A 13,742-nucleotide genomic window follows, 5' to 3' on the forward strand; every position below is an offset into this window, starting at 1 on the left:
CATGTACTGTACATGCAGAATCGTAAAATCTCTTAGTAGTCAATTTTCTTTCCAATGCAGCTGTTGACGACTGTGCAACACCACTATGCACTTCTATTCAGACATAAACACATTATTATCAGAAGCTTCTCCCTCACTATAGTATACACAGACACACGTTCACTTGTACATTTGTGTGTGTATTTTAGAGCACTGTGTGTAATGTGTGTGTGTGTGTTCCTCTCAATGGAATACTGGTCCGCCTGTCTGGTTTGGATGACATTATCTAACTCATTAACCTTTGTGCTGTCCAGCTGATCTCTTCACACTCACCCACTCAGCCCAGCTGTCCCAAGGACGCCTCTCAGCACACAGTGCACCAGAGCAGCAACAGCACCCCCTAGTGGCTCAAGTAAGGACTCTCATCATTTTCATTTAAATTGCCATGATATACTGTAAGAAAGCATTACAGGAACCATTCCTCATAACTACGACTAGTTGTGCAACTACAACAGGTTGTGCTTTGATTTTTCACCGATGTTTACACTCTCCATTGATCCATCCACAGATACCACACACAAATATTTATTTTAAAGATGTGTAATCCAAGTAAATTTATTATGTAGAATTGTAACAATGTAATATTGTAAAATCATCCTTTTTTGGCAGGTGCAGTATAAAGTATGCTAACCAAATAAACAAATGAACGAAGTCTAATTCTAATCTAATATCTAATATCTAAAAAATGCATACACCACACTATGCATACATCAGACATCACTCTACTGCATAGCATATCCAAATAATTTGTATTTTAATGTTACGAAACCATAAAAGAGCTCTTTGTAAACCCTGTAAAGTGCAGTGACATTGGCCTGAGTGTGTATGGCTGGGTGGGGGTGATGTGTGGGTCTCAGGAGGCCTGTGTGTGTGTGTGTGTGTGTGTCTCAGGAGGCCTGTGTGTGTGTGTGTGTGTGTGTGTGTGTGTGTGTGTGTGTGTGTGTGTGTGTATGGCTGGGTCGGGGTGATGTGTGGGTCTCAGGAGGACTTGTCCCTCAGGGCCTGGTCAGGCAGGTTGCCCTTCAGGTAGAAGACCCAGGCGATGGGCTGGCCCTGGCCCTCAATGCGTGGGCTGGAGATGATCAGCTTCCCACTGCAGGGGCTCCGTGCACCCGGTAGGGGCCCGTCGAACGCCACCAGGATGTTGTGGGTCTTCTTGGGCCGGATGGTCTCCACACCCTTGACGGTGAAGGCCGGGTTGTCCACCTGGAAGGAGAAGGCCGTGGTCTGCAGGAAGATGTTCTTGAAGGGGATGGAGACGTTGGAGCCGGCACGGATGTTGAAGGGGCCTTGCGCCTTGGGCGGCGTGCAGGTGCCGTGCAGCGGGAAGGCGTACTCGCCGCCGAACGCCGAGGAGAGCGTGAGCAGGCCGCGCACCTCGCCAAGCTGGCACGGCTCAAAGTAGACCTCTGTGGTGGTGTCAATGCCCGCCTGGAAGCCCGGCAACGCGTTGAGTAGCTTCTCAGCCACAAAGTCAGGAAGGTCCGTCTAAGAAACACAGAGGAACAACATGGGACAGATTCCACACACACACACACAGATACACACACACACAAACACACACACACACACACACACACACGCACACACACACAGAATATGGCCTCTCTCTTCTCACCCAGAACCCACACCCATAAACACACACATGACTCCATACACTGTACTGATACATACTTAATGACTGCGTAATTCTCTGCATTCTATTGATTGTATTTATTCTTGATTGACTTGCACAATAAAGAAACATGGGGGCATTTAGAAGTACAACTATTTCACAGATTTTCCCCAAGACAACATACCAACACCTTGTCCCTCCCCTGGCTTCTATTGTTCCTCTCACCTTGCAGGTGTATTCTGCTTTGACCCGGGAATAGTTGGTGAACTTGACGGGCATGTAGACTCCGCTGCCCAGGGGCGCGTGGAAGTACAGGGGCTTCTCCTGGGGTGGGGGCAGAGCCTTGAGCTGTAGGTCGTAGTGGAAGTACCCCAGCTCAGAGCTGTGCAGCACCAGCCGCGCCGTGGACTCACCCGGCCTCAGGGGCTGGTACTCAAACGTCAGGGTGCCCTGAGCAGAGAGAAGGAGAGAGAGAGAGAGAGAGAGAGAGAGAGAGAGAGAGAGAGAGATTGAGACATGGGTCCATTGTTACTAGGAGAACATAGCAAAAGTACTGTACTGTTGAAACAGAGGGAACTCAACAGGACACATTTTTGGTCCAAGTGGCAGAGTAGATATTTGAAATAAATTATGCATAAAACACTAAGGCCAAATGTATTAGAAGTACTGAGGACAGGTTGAACTTCAACTTGAAATAATTTCAGGGAAAAGTTTACCTGCCTATGACTGAATAGCCAACAGCTCTGTTAACTTGTCGTAGCTCTATACTGTTACCGTTGCTTTGTTGCTTTGGATTAAAGTGTCTGCTAAATATCAGTCAACTTTTTTGACAGAGAATCAACATGGGAGACATTCCCAGAGACGGAATCGGACGAAGGATCCGTGCCAGACGTGGCAGAGCAGATGGCAGCGTACCTGTGTCATGGCTGGCACGGACAGCTGTGAGGGCAGGCTGACGTCAGGGCTGCGGCACTCCACGGTGAAGAAGAGGGAGATGGACAGCGGGTTCTCCACCTTCACCGAGGCTGACGTGACCTGCCGCACCGGCGTGGTCATCTCGATCGTGCTGATCACCCCCGGCGGTGTGGCTTTGAAGCTCAGCAGGTAGAACAGGTACTCGCCTGTCACCTCGTTGCGGAACGTGACCTGGAAAACAGCAGAGGGCAGGGTGGGGTAAGAGAGTTAATCCTGATCCGAGCAGAAATTACTTCCAGAGGTAGATCCCAAGGGAGGAGATTGATCAGCATGAGTCCTGATTAATTTCTTTGTGATAAAAAGGCCATTTCATTCATTATCTCCACCTCTTGGCTTGGGTGGTGGGCTAATGAACAGATCCAGATGTTAGTTAAAATCCTTGGAAGGGGAGCTGCCCAACGTCCTTTGAATTACGTTAGAGTAGATTATATTTTATTGGACAAGTACAAGTCCGTAAACAAGGAAATGCAGTTGGCATCTAACCACAAGTGAAAATCTCACAGTCCCAGTGCTGATTTGCTGAAAAAATGACTTGTCTGTCTCACCTTGGCATGAAACACGCCTTCTTTATAGGTGAAGAAGGAGATTTTATAGTCTTTGGTGGCCAGGCCCGACACGTCCACATAATCCAGGCCTTTCAGAGAGATGGTGCTGTCTGGACGCTCTGGTTTAATCATCTCCAGCAAAACACGGAACCTGGAGAGGAAAAACGAGCATGTGGAAGTCTCCCTCAGGACAGAGAGGCTATCTGGGACACTCCCATTTAGGGTGACTAACGAACACAGGTGTGGATTTGTGAGGGCCTAGGCATATTGTTCTCCCACTTGAGCTGTCATCACTGTGAAGTCTAGCGGAAATGCAATTATACAAGTGAAATTAGTTTCTATCAGAGCTGAATTGAAACATCTGCTCCAACATGAGCTGTGGGAACTGAAGCAGTATTTGCAGCAAGTGTGTTTGCATATGATTGTATGGCAGACGGAGTGCAGTTGTAACCTTTTCTGCATAGAAAAAAGGAGTGACTGCTTAAATCTTAAAACTTCTATAAAACATACACCTCCAGTGAATTAATTCGAGCAAATGTGACTAAATGTAGTGTGTACCTTAGTTACAACAGTTGGCTGAGGGCAGCTACAACATGCAAGTAAGGTCATTAGTTATTATTCAAACCAAAACATAAGTTTGGGTTAGTAAGAGTTCTTCTGTAGGTTCTAGTCTTTACAGAATTTGTTTTCAAAATACCCATGAAAGAACCATGCTTACAAACCACATTTTTGCAAAAGTAGTTCATCGTGGCTTGTAGCTTGTAATGTGTGTTGTACCCTGCCAACCTCTATTAATATCTTATAAGCTGAAATACCTGAAATATAACCAATTTTCTGCAACTAAAAGCTTCTATTGTAGATCAGAAATCACTGATCACAGCCACCTGCTTATTGTGCTCATGTCAAAACAAATCAATTGTGCAGTGAGGAGCCAATGGAAGGTCTAGTGAATCAATGGGCCAATAGTGTAAAGGCTCTCTGTGAACACACTAATAGAGGAGCACTTTGTACAATGTTGTGGGTCTACCTCTGTGGCTTGGGCAGCCAGTTGTGCACAGGCAGAACCTCGGTGTAGGTGGTCTTGCAGGGCAGCTCATGGATGATGGTGGCCACAGACTTGGGGGACTCAGCAGTGCCAACCAGCGTATAGAGCATCCCCGTGCCATCCGGGAAGGGGAAGAAGATCGAACCCTGAACAAGAGAGAATGAGGGAGAGAGAGAGAGATGCAGAGCAAAAGAAAGAAAAACAAACGTAAAAATGGGTACATAGCAAATACTGTGTGTGTGTGTGTGTGTGTGTGTGATGGGTGACGGGTCTCCTGTAGCCCCTCCAGCTGGTGTGCATTGGTTGCTGCTTGTGCTTTCTCTCTCTTTGTGACAGGTGATTAAGGCCCAGGTGTACACAGGTGTGCAAAATGGCTGTTGATTGGTGCAGGGATAAGAGGCCTGCTCTCCCCATGTGTGAGGTTCTCCCTTCCTCTGGCCTTTTGACTTTTGATTTCCGTTTTGCCTGATGAACCCCTCGACACTGATTTGCACTACACTTTTGTTTGAGCTTTCACCATAGTGACTTTCTTAATATTCTTAATTATATTCTTTAATAAATGTACTTCTTACTTTGAAATCTGCGTGTGCCCCCCCATGTTCCATGCTTGACAGAGAGAGAAAGAGAGACTAAAGGCCTATTCACACCAAGAACGTTAACAATAACTATAACCATAACGATAAAAGTGCTCACACTGAACAACGATAAACAAAGTCTCTTCTTGTGTTAATGAATGTGACGGCTAAAATTCGATGGGTTCTGATTGGCTATTACCTTTTTATCGTTCTCAAAATCGCTCTGAAAGTGATCCCCAACGATATCGTTCTTCATGACGTTATCGTTATAGTTTATGTGTGAACGTCGTCATTCATATTAACGAGAACGATATTTCTTTATAGTTATCGTTCTTGGTGTGAATGGGCCTTAAGTGAGAAAGAGCAGTACTAAAAGCTGACATACCCAGCAGGAAGGAAGTTAATTACTAAATGAGTAAAATGAAAGAGGGCAGAGCAGGCTGAGGCTTGTGTGGATATCGGGTCATACATGGCTGCTCTGCCTCGGGCATGAAGCCCTGACCAGAGTCCTCTGAACTCCACAGAAAACACTCTATAAAAATGTCCAGCGCCCACCTGATGTTTCTTGCCATCTGTGGTCATGACCATGGGCTTGTAGATGACCTCATAGACCTTGTTCTGCTGGTAGGGCTCGATGATGAAGTTGGGCGCACCGGTCCAGTGCTGGCCCTCGATCACGGGCTTGAGGGTCCAGCGCTGGTTGGTGTTGTTGGACATGGTCAGTGGCTGCGTGTGCTGGCAGCGCACCTGGCAGGTGAAGTTCATTACCTGAGCCAGAACATTAGACAGGCAGCAGATGGTTAGGCAATGACGGGTGAAGGCTGGGTCCAAACGAGTCTAAAAATATCCCCAACATCTCATCCCACACTCTCTGTTCATGTCAACGTCACTCATCTTTCTTTTAATTCTCTTTCAAATAAATTCTATTCTGTTCTTATTTTACTTCAATAATGCATAATGAAACATACATTATAAATATGCATAAATCATTAGCCCATCATTAGCATAAACCATTAGCCATTGGAACTGAACTATATTGTACTATGTACATAACATAATGAACGTAAAACGCATTATAGCATATAGTATATGACTCACACTTGGATTATCTATATTCTGTAACATTGTATTAACATACAGTCTACTTAAGTACCCTGACCACCATCTCTCAGTCTTTATGACCTAATGATCTATGCTTCTGAAAGAGGTCCTTGTAGCCGTTCTTACAGGCAGGACACACTGGGCGCTTTGCATGCTGCGGAGCTCGTGCTGCGACAATTAGCTTCCACTGTAATCAATGGGACTGGCTACAGCAGACTTAATAGCAGTGCACTCATTCTAACAAATGAGACCAGTCTTCTAAAACTTTGTTTACGGTCCACAAACAGAACGCCTGAGTTGCGTGCCCAGTGTAGGCCGGGGTTTAGTATAAATGCTGGGTGCTGGCACTCACCTCCTTTGCGGTGGGGGGCACGATGCAGGAGCCAGTGAGGGTGAGGGACATGGGGCTGCTGCCCTCAATGGTGCAGGTCAGGTCCTCATAACGCAGGTCCTGGCACAGCTCTGTGGGGGCAAAGGTCACCTTGAACGACACCTCCATCCCAGGGCAGAGGTAGCCCTTCACAGGACTGATGGAGAAGTCGGGGAGAAAACTCTTCGCATCCCACTGGAATCTGAGGGAAAGAGAGAGGGGGAGAACAGAAGAGAGGGAGAGAGAATAAGAGAGAGAGAACAAGAGAAAGAGAGAGAGAGGGTGAAACTCCCTATATATATGAGCTGATATAATAGTAGATGTATGAGCTGATCACCACTGATAATATGACTGATATGAGTACAAACCATAATCTATCAGGCAAGCCATTATTTTATTATTTTTTTTAATTTAATTTATTCTGTCTTCCAACCACACATACACCCTTTCATGTACTTCTGACACAGGATGACCGCTGTGTATGTACCTGGTTCCGATGTCGCCGGTGTTCTGCATGAGGATACACTTGGTGGCCTGGCAGCGCTGGACCACGGCGCCGAATGTCAGGTAGTCCTGGTCCAGCTTGACCTCCACGCCGTGGCAGCAGCCGCGGAGCACCAGCAGGGGGCGCGCCATGCCCAGGCACTCCAGCAGCAGCTCCTCGCTGAAGGGGGCCATGCGTTCTCGGGGAGTGAAGAGCAGCTCCACCGCACAGCGCCCGCCACCCCCACGCACCGTCATCTCACTGGACGGGGATACGGACAGCACCTGGACACACACACACGCACGCACGCACACACACACACACACACACACACTTATTTACATATACAGCATAATGATGGACTTTAAAAACACATAGGGTTTAAACTGCCTACTTGCAGTTCTCATTTCAAGTTCACCTTCTGCCACACCAGAGGAACTCTTTTGCAAATTAGTGATGCAGAAAACACCACACTCACATTAAGTGTGTTAACTTTTGATTGAAGAAACATAAAAAACTCAAAACTCAATTCATTTTGCACTTGGCCATGGTTAGAAAGGACAGCTGCAAAACCATGAGGAAATACAATTCAAACACAACACACATTACTTTTCATACTGAGGCATTACAGAACTTAGACTTGTATCTTTTTATTATTACAGTTTTCTTCCCCTGATTCAGAATGTGATCTACTGTAGCCTCCCTGGGTACAGAGTGGAATAACTCTACGCTTAGCAGTACTGGTGCTGTCTTAGAAGTTGAAGACTGACAAACTCCCTTTTTCCTCTACACAGAAGCTCAGAAACTCAGAGTCACCCCCACAGAGTCAGAGGCTGTCTGACAGAGATAACCAGTGAGTAACCAGTGCTGAGATGATACTCTACAGTAGTGGGTGTGCTCCAGAAAAGATAGCTCTATGTCAGTGTGTGTTTGTGTGTGTGTGTCTGTGTCTGTGCGTGTGTGGGTGAATGTGACTGGGATGTACAGTATGAGAGTGAGTGTATAATGATGATGACGAGTAAGTGTATTTATGTATATCTGTATGCAACACTGTACAGTATGTAGATAGATACTGTAGATACTTTATCCCGGAATGTGTACATATTTGTTTGTCTGTATCCATGTCGATCATTGTGAATATATGTGCTTATGTTTGCAATGCATACCTATAAGTACAATATATGTGCATACAGTACAGTGTGTGTGCAAAGATGTAAAAGTTCAGCTTTAGAAAGTAAAAGTGCTGCGAAATTTTTGTTCCAACCATTCACTTACTCAGCTGATTTTAATTAGCACAACTCATAAGCCAGGTAGATCAGCTAGTTTCTGAAGCCGGACTTTTACAATCTCAATAAAGGCTATAGCCTATCAAAATGTTTCAGGGTGCATGGCATCAAATGTACAACTTATGGGGCAATATAGTAATCTATCTAGATAACCTACCAGTAGTAAAAATTCACCCTCAGAGACATCAATAGGAAAGTCACAACTGCTACATTTAAAGATTAGGCAGTGTATCTATTTTATGTCATTAGAAGCAGCCAGCAGTCAAAATAGCCAAAATCAACAAAAGAAGGCAGAAAACTTCTCTCTTTGCAACACCATAATGTGAGTTGTATATAAATGTTACCGGATAAATATCAGCTGACAGAAACCCTGGTGTATATATTCCTATATCTGACCTGTGCATCTTGTAGCGCCTCCACTGTGGAGTTGAGCTGGAGGCAGAAGGTGATGGCCGAGGCACTGTTGTTGATGAGGGGGATGACCCGGCGGCTGCGCTGGCCCACCTGAAGTGATCCCAGATTCACTACCTTCTGCCTGGGGTCCTCAAAGTCCAGCTGGGACAGCAGAGGTGGCAACACATGACACATTTATCCTCACAACACACAAATATATACTAAGCGATGGTCAAGAAGAGGGCAGGTACGACACACAAATACATACTAAGCGATGGTCAAGAGGAGGGCAGATGCGACGCACAAATAGGGTGCTCTTACAGCTGTCCGTAACAGCCATGTAAAGAGTATCAGCAGTCAGCTTGGGTCACAGAGTAAAATCTGACTAAAGTGTTTGATTGTAAGTGTAAGTGCTTTTTGAAATAGCATTTTTTTTATGAACAAATTATTATAAAGGGTCCCAAAGTTGCTAGTGATCCACAGCAAGAAAAAGAAAAACAATAACATCTCCAATGAAACACATTCATTTCATCTGCAACTCATCACAGACAACCAAAACCATGAACTGAGCCCAGCTAGCATCACACCATACACACATAACCCTCAGAGCTACAGCCATGTACATTATAACAGGGGTCTACAGACAGAGTGAATGAACACACTCCAATAGCTCACACAAACAGGACATACTTTCTCTCCACCAGAGTGTAAAACTCTTCAGCCTTTTATTCACCTTAATCTCTGTGCCTTGGCCCAGGATCTCCACCACTTGCTTGGTGCACTCGTTGATGCCAAAGACCAGTTTCTCATGGTACTGTTTGGCCTCTCGTGGGTAGAATGTGATGGGTACATCCATGTAACCACCAGGAGGGAGGATTTTGGGCTGGAAGTCCATCTTCAAGAAGGGGGTGTTTGTGAAAGAGCAGTCCACACTGTGGCGAAGGAAACATGACCGAAAATGGCAATCCACTGTGTCTGTATATATTCAATATATTTAAATCTAAATGCAATGAATATATATATATAGAAATTTAAATATATATTGAAAATATGCAAAACAGTGGTATATTGTGCAATATACTGTCTCTCTGTAATAATGTACATTGTAATATCATTGATACTGTATACCTGTATACTGCAAATGCTTTATTTTTGCAGGAAGTAAACACATCATGACTTGTGTCAAATGAATCTCCTGCCAACCGTCGCCATGGTAATTTTAGTCACCTGATTCCTCGCTCTCCTCGGTTAGTGAGGACCAGGGTCTTTGAGGCTGGAGTCATCCCCACCGAGAAGATGAAGTTCTTCCCAAAGTTGTGCTTTCTGAAGGAGAAGTCCAGTCCTGGGACCTCCGCCACCCCCCGCAGGGCACAGCTGTACACAGGCCCGTGCTTGATCTGCACCGCACAACAAACAGACGAAAAGATACCGAATAAGACAACTACAGTATCAGAGACACAGGGGACAGAAGAAAGCAATGGCAACGCCTGGACTATACCTTAATGTTGAGGCCGACGTCTCTGAGCACACACTTGTTTTGGGGGTAGAAGGACACAGTGCAGTGGCTCTGCTTGCCAGTGGTCACGGTGTCATACTCGGGCTCAACCTGTAGGTGGCGCTGCAGTTCAGGTGGACCCCAGAGTTGATAGTGGATGTCTAGGCTGAATAGCCCAGGGTTGGACACCAGGAATTCAAAAGAGACCTTATCACTCAACTCCACCTTTAGAGACAGAAAAAGGAACCAATGTGGAATAGAACTAGTGTGAAATTGAATGTCTGGTATACAGCAGCATTCATCCCCACGTATGGGCCCAGTGCCCATGGTGACCCAGGTCTGAATCCGGCCTGCGGTTACTACCGCAACCCACATCCCATCTCTCATTTACTATCCTGTGCACACTTTTGGGCTTTTGAACTATAAAAAAGACAATCTATTCAACTAGCAACATTTTGTACTGAAATGCACAAAGTAATAAAATGGATGAACTTGGTGTACAGGATGTTTGTTTACTGTACTTATCTATTTAGCTTTGCTGTGTTATGACTGACCTGTTTGAAGTCCACCTCATGCAGGCTGTTGGGGGCCATGTTGGTGACGTGGCCCTCGGGGTCCTCACACTGCACCGTGGCGCTCATGCTGTAGCACTCGGCCTTCATGTTCAGCACGGTCGGCTGGACCTTCCTCTGCACGCTCACCGCCAGGTTAAAGGCCACGTCACCCGCCTGGCTTGGCCTAAAGGTCACCACCACTGGCAACCTGCCGTGACAAATAGGCAAGGGGACAGTGGGTTCAAGTCAGAGTGGGCCGTTCATTATGACCTGTTTCTTCCAGTGGCTCAACATGCGTGTAGTGTTAAGATGCTCTAGGTCTAGGATGTTAAAATGGTGTGTTAGGTAATACAACACAGTCCATTCATATAGTGTTAATTATTTATAAATGAATTATTGACCTGCTATCACTCATGAAGGAGAAAACATACATGCTTTCTGTCTCTGACTGCCTATGCCATCTTAAACAGATCTGGGCTTAACCCGTTCCACATTCAGTCAGTGGTTATAGATATGTTTAAGTTGCTACTTGCTTGTCATTGGCTGAAACTGTCCCCTGCATGGGCTCGGCCTGCAGCTGTTCCACAAAGCCCTCGGAGTAGCAGGAACTCTCCTGGACAGCAAACTGGAACGGCTCCTTCTCCTTGTTCACCAGATTCAATGTGTGCTGAACTGTGCGGTCTACAGGAAGATACATATAGCCATATTGTTCAGGGTTAAGGACTTTCATACACACCGTTTTTTTAGAGCAGGCACTGAGAAAGCATGCACAGTGAATAATATGCACATCAGTTAAAAAGGCATTACAGTGAGTAGGTAGGATCAGGGTGCGATTTGTGTAAAAACCAGAGGGGGGGATGATTTTAAATAAGTTTGTAACCCCCCCCCCCCCCCCAAAAAAAAAAAAAAAATGAACGAACGATTTATAGCCTAGTAATGTCATGGCTAATAATACCCTATGTTATTTTTGCCACCTTTGTAACATTTTAGTTTTAGTTTACCGTGGTGTATGACTTTAAACAACGAGTGTGCTTGGTATGATGATCAGCTCCTCTAATGCAGGGTAGGACTACGTTTTGACAAGCATACAAATTCACCTTGTTCTTGCCCCATCTGAAATGACTTCTCTACTTTTGCTGCCTCCATCCTTTCTGTATTTGTTGTGTAAAAAAACGTTGTATATGATGGCACTGAAGTCTTAAGTTAGTGAATTGGCTAACAGTGTTAGTTGGTAACCAAATAGCCTACACATTGCGCTACACGCTGCGTAGGCTACGTGCATTCTCTCTCCTGCTGATTTGCGTTCAGTAGCCAAGTGCGTAATATTGCAAAAGTTGAAAAAATAAATGTGTTTATTGTAGCCTACAGAAAATAAATAGCCTATCATACTGTCAGTTAATTGCCTACAGTGCAGTGAAGAGTTTGGAGAGTAAAGTTATAGGGCAACTTGAAGTTTTATGAAAATAATTTACGAACCAGAACATAAAGACCATGAAGCTTCTATTTCTTGCAGCTGTCAAAACACCCGCTAGATAGTTTAAATACCCACCAACATTCGTTTTTGCAGTACAGATTATTTCTAAAAGTTATTTTAATATTATACTACTGGCTGATTTATCAAACGAGTGCTTTCTCGTTCGTCCTCCGCAAACTACAGGTGTTTCGGTAGAGAGCCATTGATTAAGCGATGCCAAGCAATTTCTGTAACACTTTTTGTGACATTCAGCAAATATCTCCTCATTTAATGTAAGTTCCTTCGCACAATAGGCCTACGTTCTACTATACGTGCAGTTGTCCTCCATCTCAGTTGCATCAGTTTTCTAATTTTGAAGGTTCTAAAACATTATTATGCTTCACTGAATCCTTCTCGTTTTCTTTCATTTGTCCAGCTAACTTTCCCATTGAACCTAGCCATTTATGATGGATTATACACACTCGACATTCTGAAATGTCCTGCACGATCAAGGCCAAATTAAGTTATCACGCAGCCACTGTGTCAGCAGCATCAGTGCTGACGGTGACGGTGCGTTTCTGATGTCAGATTATTATGTAGGCTAGCCTACTAGACTGTCCTCACGTTGCAGCGCTTTACTTATATGAAGTAGCATTAATCAATATGAGGGGCAGGGGGGGATAAATGTTGTCCCCCCCGACGAAAAAAATAATTTAGCAGAGGTAGGGATAGGAAAACCAGAGGGGGGGAAATCCTCACCATCCCCCCCTACAAATCGCACCCTGGGTAGGATGATAACTGCGAACAACAGGAGTGCTTGTGTCTTTTCTTCATATGACCATATGTCATCAAAAAAAATCTGCGGATGTTAAACAAACTAGCTACCTACACAAATATACTTAAAGAATGAGTGTGACTAGCAAGATGCGCATCCCTGTCCTACATATAGTAAGACTGGGGGTGAAGACAAATGACTTACCTATGAGCAGACAGCCCATGTTGAGGTGGGCCCGGTCAAAGTAGACCACTGGGTCACGAGCAGTGCCCACCAGTAAGAAGGGAACAGAGATGTTGCGCTCGGGGATCTGGAAGGTCCAAAACGACTCCACTAGCTCCAGGGCCACGGCACAGAAGTCAAAAATCACCTGTGGAATTTGTGAATAGATTACACTGCAGACCAGTTATCACAGGTTATCATAGTTGATAATTGTTGTTGTGTTCCGTCTTGCATGAGTTACAGGTTCCCCACTGTCTAAGATTCAGAACATTTCTGCCCACCTGTACTATGTTTCTACCTATATACTATATTTCTTTACCATCAACCACTCAGAGAGGTTTCAATATTAGTATTGAATAGTTTAATAAATTACTTAACATATCTTCGGTGATTTTAATGCTCTGTCCACTCACCTCCACTTTCTTCCCAGGTAGGATGGAGCTGTTTGGAGTGCGGCATTTGAAAGGCGAGGGCCCTGTATCCACACATCTCCACTCATAAGAATACGGCTTGTTGGTGGGGTTCACTAAGCTGAACTGCCTGCAGTGGGGAAACAGAGAGTCTTCTTATAACTTAACAAGCAAGTCTTTGGCATGTGTAATGGTTATGAATAATTGCATTAAATGTAAAGGACTTAGTAGGATTTCATTCATGGTATATCATTCAAGGTAGAATTAAACAAAACACATAATGGGATGCGGGCTATACACAAGGGAAGTAGGGCTGTGCCATATTGTCTATCGTATATCATAATAATTTATTAGAATTTTAACTGTAATACATCATATTGTGATATTGATGATACAGTTACATGA

General features: G+C 44.8%; 1 protein-coding gene across 1 annotated transcript in view; it reads right to left on the minus strand.

Annotated features, from left to right (window-relative positions):
- Positions 1-834: 834 nt before the first annotated feature.
- The window catches only part of hydin (HYDIN axonemal central pair apparatus protein), a 101,127-nt gene continuing 88,219 nt past the window's right edge, over positions 835-13,742 (minus strand). The window contains exons 70-86 of the mRNA XM_076272559.1: positions 13,341-13,489; positions 12,910-13,075; positions 12,690-12,698; positions 11,011-11,149; positions 10,478-10,685; positions 9,927-10,148; positions 9,656-9,825; positions 9,162-9,360; positions 8,432-8,590; positions 6,753-7,033; positions 6,248-6,467; positions 5,350-5,562; positions 4,202-4,365; positions 3,175-3,325; positions 2,570-2,800; positions 1,880-2,104; positions 835-1,527 (exon numbers count right to left, since the gene is read on the minus strand). Coding sequence (XP_076128674.1) covers positions 1,018-1,527; positions 1,880-2,104; positions 2,570-2,800; positions 3,175-3,325; positions 4,202-4,365; positions 5,350-5,562; positions 6,248-6,467; positions 6,753-7,033; positions 8,432-8,590; positions 9,162-9,360; positions 9,656-9,825; positions 9,927-10,148; positions 10,478-10,685; positions 11,011-11,149; positions 12,690-12,698; positions 12,910-13,075; positions 13,341-13,489 — 3,416 coding nt within the window. The 3' untranslated portion in view covers positions 835-1,017. The remainder of the gene's footprint in view (positions 1,528-1,879; positions 2,105-2,569; positions 2,801-3,174; positions 3,326-4,201; positions 4,366-5,349; positions 5,563-6,247; positions 6,468-6,752; positions 7,034-8,431; positions 8,591-9,161; positions 9,361-9,655; positions 9,826-9,926; positions 10,149-10,477; positions 10,686-11,010; positions 11,150-12,689; positions 12,699-12,909; positions 13,076-13,340; positions 13,490-13,742) is intronic.

Source organism: Alosa pseudoharengus, unplaced genomic scaffold, assembly GCF_046254945.1.
Source record: "Alosa pseudoharengus isolate Yale_2024_CS ecotype anadromous, Long Island Sound unplaced genomic scaffold, YU_APseudo_1.1 YU_APseudo_1.1_scf_10, whole genome shotgun sequence".
In the NCBI taxonomy this organism is placed as follows: Eukaryota; Metazoa; Chordata; class Actinopteri; order Clupeiformes; family Clupeidae; genus Alosa; species Alosa pseudoharengus.